This window comes from Taurulus bubalis (assembly GCF_910589615.1).
Source record: "Taurulus bubalis genome assembly, chromosome: 21".
Classification (NCBI taxonomy): domain Eukaryota; kingdom Metazoa; phylum Chordata; class Actinopteri; order Perciformes; family Cottidae; genus Taurulus; species Taurulus bubalis.
The window spans coordinates 133943-144154 of NC_136609.1; the positions used below are offsets into that span (position 1 = coordinate 133943).

The following is a 10212-nucleotide window of genomic DNA, read 5'->3' on the forward strand; positions in this document are numbered from 1 at the left end:
TAGTCATCAGTGTGTGTCAGTTCTCACAGCGTCCACCAGGTGGTGTATCCAGCTTCCCACCTGTGCCGCAGCCTGCAGAAGCTCCGCCCCCTCACCTGGAGACCGGAAGTCATGATTAGATCTAAATAAATCAGAATATTAGTGACTGAGAGTATTATTATTATTCATATTATTGGTTTATCATAAAGTGAATACTCTTTCTGTAGTTAATATAATGTTTTTAAATGTAAATGATTTATGATCTGGTAATTAGACTTAATATTAATGACATCATTATAAATGTTTTACCTGTCTGTCTTCCTCTCCACCTGTCTGTCTGCATCCCCGTCTTCAGCCTCTCTACGGTCTCCTGCAGCAGCTCCTCTGGACTACAAGTCCCACAATCCTCTACTTCAGACAGACAGGTGTCCTCTACCTGTAGCCCTGCCCCCTCAGATCCATCCTGCTGTTCTATTGGACGGCAGAGTAGCCAGTCACCTGCAGCATCCTCTTCATAGTGGATGTCAGTGGGGTTCTGGTGCATTGTGGAAAATAGAGCTTGTAGTTCTTCCTCCCTCCACTTGTCCTGCTCGTCCTCCCTATCCTCCTCGTCATCCTCATCCTCCCTGTCCTTCTTGTCCTCCTCGTCCTCCCTATCCTCCTTGTCCTCCTCATCCTCCCTGTCCTTCTTGTCCTCCTCGTCCTCCCTATCCTCCTTGTCCTTCTTGTCCTTCTCATCCTCCTTGTCCTCCTTGTCCTTCTTGTCCTCCTCGTCCTCCCTATCCTTCTTGTCCTTCTTGTCCTCCTCGTCCTCCCTATCCTCTTTGTCCTCCTTGTCCTCTCTATCCACCCTGTCCTCTTCGTCCTCCTCATCCTCTTCGTCCTCCTCGTCCTCTTCGTCCTCCTTGTCCTCCTCGTTTCTGTTTGGTGGCGTGTAGTTAGCGTGTTGTTGAACCTCCATCTTGTTCAGAGTCTGAAGAAAGAAAAACATCAACTCAAAACCTACCTGTGTGTATGTATGTGTATATCTACCTGTGTGTATATATGTGTGTATCTACCCGTGTGTATGTATGTGTGTATCTACCCGTGTGTATCTACTAGGGGTGGGAATCACCAAAGGTCGCACAAAACGTATTACCATGATACTTAAGCCACGATACGATATTATCACGATACGTATTATCACGATACTTATTATCACGATACTTACTATCACGATACTTATTATCACGACACTTAAGCAACGATACGTATTATCACGATACGTATTATCACAATACATAAGCCATGATACGTATTATCACGATACTTATCACGATACTTAAGCCATGATACGTATTATCACGATACTTAAGCCACGGTACTTATCACAATACTTATTATCACGATACGTATTATCACGATACTTATTATCACGATACGTATTATCACGATACTTATTATCACGATACTTAAGCCACGATACACATTATCACGATACTTAAGCCACAATACGTATTATCACGATACTTAAGCCACGATACGTATTATCACGATACTTATTATCACGATACGTATTATCACAATACGTATTATCACGATACTTATTATCACGATACGTATTATCACAATACGTATTATCACGATACTTATTATTACGATACTTATTGTCACGATACCTATTATCACAATGTGTATTATCATGATACGTATTATCACGATACTTAAGCCACAATACGTATTATCAAGATACTTATCACGATACTTATTATCACGATATTATCACGATACTTATTATCACTATACTTACTATCACGATACTTATTATCACAATTCTTAAGCCGTGATACGTATTATCATGATACTTATTATCACGATACTTAAGCCACGATACGTATTATCACGATCCTTATTATCACGATACTTACGCCACGATACTTATTACAATATTTATTATCACGATACTTAAGCCACGGTACGTATTATCACGATACTTATTATCACGATACGTATTATCACGATACTTATGATCACGATACTTAAGCCACGATACGTATTATCACGATACTTAAGCCACAATACTTATTATCACGATACTTAAGCCACGATACGTATTATGACGATACTTAAGCCACGATACTTATTATCACGATACGTATTATCACAATACTTATTATCACGATACGTATTATCACAATACTTATCACAATACGTATTATCACGATACTTATTATTACGATACTTATTATTGATACTTATTGTGTATTATCATGATGTGTATTATCACGATACTTAAGCCACAATACGTATTATCAAGATACTTATCACGATACTTATCACGATGCGTATTATCACGATACTTATTATCACGATACGTATTATCACGATACGTATTATCATGATACTTATTATCACGATACTTATTATTACGATACTTATTATCACAATGCGTATTATCGTGATACGTATTATCACGATACGTATTATCACGATACTTAAGCCACGATACGTATTATCACGATACTTATTATCACGATACTAAAGCCACGATACGTACTATCACGATACTTATTATCACGATACTTAAGCCACGATACGTATTATCACGATACTTTACTTATTATCACGATGCTTATTATCACGATACTTAAGCCACGATACGTATTGTCACGATACTTAAGCCACGATACTTATTATCATGATACTTATTATCACGATACTTAAGCCACGATTCATATTATCACAATACTTAAGCCACGATACTTATTATCACGATACTTAAGCCACGATACGTATTATCACGATACGTATTATCACGATACTTATTATCACGATACTTCAATATTATCACGATACTTATTATCACGATACTTCAATATTATCACGATACTACCACTGAGGTCATTTTCAGTCGATTTGAGATCATTTCTTAAATTCACCTTTTAAGGCACTTTCATACAAGATACATACCCATGTTTTACATCATATATTGCTGAACAATCTTAGCTCTCTATATAACGAGGCACCATTGTCATAAGGCAAAAGTGTAAAGAGAAGATATGACTAAAGCTGAAAAATGTAATCTCGATTTTTGGAAATTCTTCATATTTCGTGTTCAGACATAACTTTACAGTTGGTATATAGGTGGTAACTAGGTTTAGGTGGTGGAAATTGGTTTACCAAAGGTTTTAGGTTAACAAAAGCAGTGAAATACATGAATAACATGGTAGATACATGTCAATAAATGTCTAAAGCTAAATCTTTTATTATCGTTTTTTTTAGTAGAATTATGGTCTTTCACACCTTTCACCAAAATGATAAAAATGGGACTGAGAAATGACTTCATACTGCAGATAAAACTTCATGGGGTGTGTGCAAATGAAAAATGACCATCACAACAATTTAGTTTTTTTGAAATAAAAATATGTATTATAAAAAAAATATATGTACAGAATATGAATGTTGATAAATATAAAACAGAAAAAAACTAGTCAGACTATTTACAATATACAAGTATGGCTTCAATGGCATATCCTCATGCCATGGCATGCCATGCCTGGAAACTGTTTCTGTCCAGCTGCAGGCAGAGGGGAACGTTACACATCTCACACTTCCATGGTGTGTGTTTTCGCAATTTCTTCATTCTGCAAAGCTCGCAAATCCTGCGACCCGCCATTGACTTTGTTTTGGGGCAGGCTGCAGCAGCAGCAGAGACAGGCACAGGATCATGACCTGCAGGTGCTGAGGCAGGAGCGGTGTGAAGCGGCTGTCCACAGATCAGCACTCAGCTGCTCCATGAAACCTCTGTGCGTCATGGGATCTGTTCGCTGGGCAGACAGAGTTCCTGGTGGATGATGTAGCTGTTGGTGGCGGCAATGTCCACAAAATGAAAAAAAAGTGTTCTGTACCAGCGCATCGTCTGCGATGTACAGAGTAATACTGGATGAGCTGGTCTGACAGATCAACTCCACCCATGTACTTGTTGTACTCTGCAACTGGTGTCGGACAGGGGACTGGTGCTCTTTTCCAGGAGCCATCTTGCTGCTTCATCCTCCTCTCCGCAGTTCCCCCAGAGTATGTAGAGTAAACTGTGGAGCAGGCCGATACTTCCCTTGTGTCCATCCATTTCACAAAGACGATGTGGCCATCAAGGATCCATCTCATGGAGCCTCTTGGTGACTTCTTTGTGAGGGCGTTCACATCAGAACGAGGGCATTCCTTCCGGTACTCCCTGTACGTCCCACAGGCAGCAACTCTGCACTCAAGGAGAGCCCTGAAGAGCTTGGGGCTGGAATAAAAATTGTCAGTGTAAATGTGGTAGCCTATGCCGAGGTAACCGGGTCGCACAAGGGTCATGACAGGACAGGCCATGTGCGGAGGGGATGCTACTTCTGCCGGGGTAAATGGAAAAGTCCACCGTGTAGCCATTCCTTGAGTCAGCCATGACGAACAACTTGAATCCCCACTTTGTGGGTTTGTCTTTCATGAACTGGCACATCCCACTGTTAGCCCTGGAGGCGACCATTCTTTCATCCACAGCCAGGTCTCTGTGGGGATGGTAAAAGGCCTTACAGGCAGTCTTGATGGTGTCCAACAGGGGTTTCACTCTGAAAAGTTTGTCATGTTCGACTGTGCCGTTTTTACGGTCATTGTGGACGTCCTCATCAGGGTCGCTGAGATGAATGTTCAAGATGTTGTGCTGAATCTGTCACGTGACATGACCCGACATGGCAACAGCACGGAACACAGGTGATCCCGCCTCCAGTAATCTGAAATACTGTGAAGCTTTACCAGGGAGAAGTAGATAAGCAACCCAATGTACTTGTAAAAGAAATCTGCATCCAAGTCTGTCCATGTATATTTTTCCGTTTGCTAATTGTTTTGCAGTCCGTTTGTTTGTGTTTTCACACAGTGTCTGTACCGTTTGTTGCGGGAAGAACAGTTTGAAGAGTTCAATGGGTGTTGCTGTGGCACTGACATGTGGACCTGGTTTCCGGGCTGGCTGGAACTTGATGATGGGGGGAGCAGTGTCCGGGTCTTCATCCGTCCTCCAGGACAGTGTAGGTGCAGGTGGTGCACACCCTGCCGTCTTTCTCGGCCTGGCCTGTGGTGCAAGTAGTCGCCGGGCAGCACGCGCCCTGTTTGCTGGCAATAGTGTTTTTAGTTGTCGGGCAACACGCTGCCTCTTTGCTGGCCAGGCTGGTGGGGGCGGCTGTGACTCCTCTCTGTAAAATAAATGAAGACTAGTCAGTTGAAAGAAAGATAACGTGACGATTGAGCAAAATGCTCCGCGTCCAAGTGTAAACATTACTCAGATCATGACTCTGATCATAACTTAAGCAGAGTGCTCCGCGTGGTATGTATAAATATTACTCAGATCATGACTGTGGTCGTACCGTGAGCAGTGTGCACCGCGCCGCATGCTCTCATACAATGTATACACATTACTAGTTTGCACCATGCAGTCTTACAGACACGTAATAGAGTTTAGTAACTACACTTACCCATCTTCAAATGGATGTCTCTTGTTGGCATATTGCTCTTCATCAGAAGAACTAAAGCCTTCGAGCTCTGACGACGATGCGACGCTGCTCTCAATAATCATCTGTTTTGCTTCCTCGATGTTGTACTTCTTCGTCGTCATGATGTCGCTTCTCTCTGACTGAAAACTGTAGCGTGTTTATATGCTCAGGTGTGAAGTCCTTTGAGATTTCTTGAGTGTTCATTGGTTGTTTAGTTCACAAATGAATATGATTCAACAAATCACAGAGAAGGATTTTGTCTGACGAGAACTTTTTTTTTTAGCCAGCGTCAGATGACACACTGCCGCCCTTTCTCGTGCCTGATGATGTTAAAATTATGCTGGGCTCTGGCTGCGCAGGCACCCGGAAGCAGGAAGTCTTCTCTTTCCGCCAGACGTAAAATCATATTTCTGCGATGTATTATCGCGGCTCTACGTCTGAAATAACCACTATTTCTACTTTATACTTGTTGTGGAAATCCCAAAAACGTTGGAACATCAAACGCCCTTGTGTCTGTTCATTATATATATATATTAATTATATATTCATATTTGTCCTCCCTGAAACACAAAACATTTATAATTGATTAAAACCACATAGTGTTCCGCTAGCCCGCCCGCGGGTTGCGCACGTACACTGTACATTGAACACTTTAGACGATCGCTATTTATAGTTCAATACTACGAGTGCGTTAGACCGTACAGTTCTCTGGATTCTAATTCTTTCAACCATTTCCAGATGGACCACCACAGCAGCTACAGTCAACGTTCATGTCAGACAACAACAAACAAACCATATCAGAATCTAGGTAACTCATTGATGACGCCTCATATGATCCATACATCGAACATTCCAACAACAACGGTCTTGTTACGTCGTAAAGGTCCAAATCAAGTTTTCATGTGAGCTCAGACGAAAGCTTGGTATCAAAATGTCCGCTGAACTCTGACCTTTGGAATGAATCCCCACTTATAACCAATAGGAGCGTCATGTCCTCTTCACAGACTGCACTAGCCAATGAGAGTCCACGTTGAAGAAAGGTATCTGCCTCTTCTTCCATATATGGGCCGAGTCGTCACATCCGAGAGCTCGGATGACAGACGTTTCGTATAGCCAATGAAATTGCACAAAAAACGCATACTAATAAGAGGGGATCTACCTGTGTGTTGTTACCTGTGTGTATCTACCTGTGTGTTGTTACCTGTGTGAGTGAGTTCTGCAGACATAGGTTGCGTTCTCTCAGCGTTTCCATGGCAACCTCCATCTCAGAACACTTATCCTCCAGGATGCTCTGCTCTGATTGGACGGTGAGCCTCCACACCTGCAGCTCCTGCTCCATCAGCCTAAAGACCAACAAAGAAGAACAATAACAAGAACAAGAACAAGAAGTTTCTTTCTGGTTCTCACCATTTGTCTCTCTGCAGGTTTCTGACTTCTGTCTGCAAAACGGACGCCTTCAGCTAAACAACAACAACAACACATGATTATTATTATTATTATTATTATTATTATTATTATTATTATTATTATTATTATTATTATATGAATATAATCTTCAGACCACAGGGAGGTCATCAGAGGTCACCTGCTGAGTCTCTTCATCAGTCTGCAGAGCTTTTGATGAAGACGAGCAGGAAGGAGGTTGATCGTCAGAGGAGGGACTGTGACTGACAGCCGAGGCAGCCAATGGTGTTGTGGCATGAGAGGGGGGCGGAGCCCTGAGGAACAAAAGTGTATTAAAAGAGGTCTTAAAAGGAATGTGGACGTTTTAACTCACACCTGTCTCACCTGTCCTGAGGCTCCGCCCACATCAGGACCCTCCTCCTGTCGGCCTCTCCCCGAGTGGAGCGCCGTGGCAACAGGGCGTGTCGAGCGCTGTGCACCAACGAGGACAGAGACTCCCTCCAGGTGGGCTAACAAACACACTGAGGGTTAGACAGCTGATCTCTGTTACCTATCTGTACCTGTCTGTCTACCTGTGTTACCTGTTACCTGTCTGTCTACCTGTGTTACCTGTTACCTGTCTGTCTACCTGTGTTAGCTGTACCTGTTACCTGTTTGTACCTGTCTGTCTACCTGTGTTACCCGTACCTGATACCTGTCTGTCTACCTGTGTTACCTGTACCTGTTACCTGTCTGTACCTGTCTGTCTACCTGTGTTACCTGTACCTGTTACCTGTCTGTCTACCTGTGTTACCTGTACGTACCTGTCTGTCTACCTGTGTTACCTGTACCTGTTACCTGTCTGTCTACCTGTGTTACCTGTACCTGTTACCTGTACCTGTTACTTGTCTGTCTACCTGTGTTACCTGTATGCTCTTACCTGTCTGTATCTGTATGAGTTGTTACCTGTGTGAGTTGTTAACTGTGTCAATGTTTACCTGTGTATGTTGTTACCTGTGTGAGTTGTTACCTGTGTATGTTGTTACCTGTGTGAATTGTTACCTGTGTATGTTGTTACCTGTGTGAATTGTTACCTCTGTGAGTTGTTACCTGTGTGAATTGTTACCTGTGTATGTTGTTACCTGTGTGAATTGTTACCTCTGTGAGTTGTTGCCTGTGTGAATTGTTACCTGTGTATGTTGTTACCTGTGTGAGTTGTTACCTGTGTGAGTTGTTACCTGTATGTTGTTACCTGTGTGAGTTGTTACCTGTGTGAATTGTTACCTGCGTGAGTTTTTACCTGTGTGAATTGTTACCTGTGTGAGTTTTTACCTGTGTGAATTGTTACCTGTGTGAGTTTTTACCTGTGTGAATTGTTACCTGTGTATGTTGTTACCTGTGTGCATTTTTACCTGCGTGAGTTATTACCTGTGTGAGTTGTTACCTGTGTGAATTGTTACCTGTGTGAATTGTTACCTGTGTGTGTTTTTACCTGTGTGAATTGTTACCTGTGTGCAGAACTCGAGCACTGGATGGTGGGTTTTGTGTTTCCTCGTCTGTCTGTCTGTCAGGAAGCAGCTCTGACACACGTGGACGTTCACACATTTCATACAGCGATACCTGAACACACACACACCTGACATAAGTTCAGCGATACCTGAACACACACACACCTGACATAAGTACAGCGATACCTGAACACACACACCTGACATGATACATGTGGATACAAGTGGTTTCACTTCATTATTATTTAACGGTGAAAAAGCCGCTCTGATTGGACGGTGTGGCTCACCTGAGTCCGGTGAGGGGGCGGGTCTTGCAGGTGTGGCAGCGCACGGCGTGACTGACGTTCTGACTGACAGACAGGCGATACAGAGTGGGTAACCACAGCAACAGACGGGGCTCGCTCTGCAGCCATGACAACACGTGTTCTTCTCCGGCTGTCGAGTTCAACACCTGTAAACACACACAGGTAATGCGTCTCCATGACGACCACCAATCACTGCAGCCGTTACTGTAGTTTTCTCACCCCGTTGAAACACGACCTCACTGCAGCTTCCACGCTGCCGAACACGCCGTGCTCCTGCACTGCTGCAGGAACCTGAACACACAGGGGTTAGAGGAGAACGGCATGCTGGGAAATGTAGAATGTGCAGGTTTTACCTGGCTGAGGTCCTGCAGCAAAGATCTGAGTCGGGACCTGTTGACGGATCCCGAACTGGTCTGTGCAAGACTCACCAGAGCTGCAGAACATCAGACTTTTATTCTGAAGGAAGCAATGTTCTGAACTACAGACGGAACACCAGACTTTTATTCTGAAGGAAGCAATGTTATGAACAGACAGACAGACAGACAGACAGACAGACAGACAGACAGACCTCTGGTTCTCACCTCTGTATTTGACCAGCAGAGTTTCAGCTGACAGAGCGATGAGAGAAGTTTGAAGAGAAGCGGCTGATATAAAACCAGACTGAGTCCTGGAAGAGATGCAACATTTTATATATATATTTAAATACAGGTGTGAAGATAACTTAAACACACATGTTATATAAAATACAGTATACTATCGATACATAATAATAATAATAATAATAATAATAATAATAATAATAATAATAATAATAATAGAATGTACAGTCTGACCGGTCGTTGAGCCTGAACATCAGACTGCAGATCTCCTCTGGAGCTTCCACAGTCACGTGACCCGGCACTTCCTGTGAGACGCTGTGGAACATCCTGTTCAGAGTCCGGGTCACTTCCTGTCTGTTCAACCCTACTTTCTGCTGCAGCTTAGCGGAGTGAAGGGCTGCCGTGATGTGTCGAAAAGACACCACGTCCACTGGAAAAAAACACACACACAAACAGTAGTATTGTGTTTAGTATAATACAGTTGTATAATACATAATACATGTAGTATAATACTGTATACTTACTATGACTGAGTCTCTGCAGGGACAGAAGCTTCATGGCGACTCTGTAGACGGACGGACGAATTTCATTCAGTCCTTCTGAAGGAAACAACACATCAATAAACATTTAGTCAACAACTAATCAGCTTTTTATTTGACCACAAAATCCCAATAGAACACAGTAGAGACCAGTTTACCAATGCTATCCAGATCCATGATGAGTTCAGCTGAAAACACAATAACATGATGAATCATTATGAAATAAACTGTATACTAAAGACAATACTAGAGATTAAACTACAACATGTTTGACTTCAGAACATCAATAGGAACATTCAGTAGATGAACTTCAATAGAAACATTCAGTAGATGTGCTTCAATAGAAACATTCAGTAGATGAACTTCCATAGAAACATTCGGTAGATGTGCTTCAATAG

The 10212-nt window shown here is 42.5% G+C and overlaps 1 protein-coding gene across 1 annotated transcript; it reads right to left on the reverse strand.

The window, feature by feature from the left end:
• Positions 1 to 6: 6 nt before the first annotated feature.
• On the reverse strand, positions 7 to 9991 carry dytn (dystrotelin; the record flags this gene model as incomplete). The annotated part of the gene is made up of 18 exons (XM_079236756.1): positions 7 to 95; positions 289 to 450; positions 3867 to 4246; positions 4425 to 4663; positions 4880 to 5006; positions 5463 to 5620; positions 6682 to 6823; positions 6888 to 6940; positions 7066 to 7198; positions 7269 to 7393; positions 8372 to 8483; positions 8659 to 8822; positions 8896 to 8967; positions 9030 to 9109; positions 9258 to 9343; positions 9510 to 9705; positions 9800 to 9874; positions 9973 to 9991. The coding sequence occupies 18 exons, from the start codon at positions 9989 to 9991 to the stop codon at positions 7 to 9; spliced, it is 2412 nt and encodes an 803-aa protein (XP_079092882.1).
• Positions 9992 to 10212: the final 221 nt, after the last annotated feature.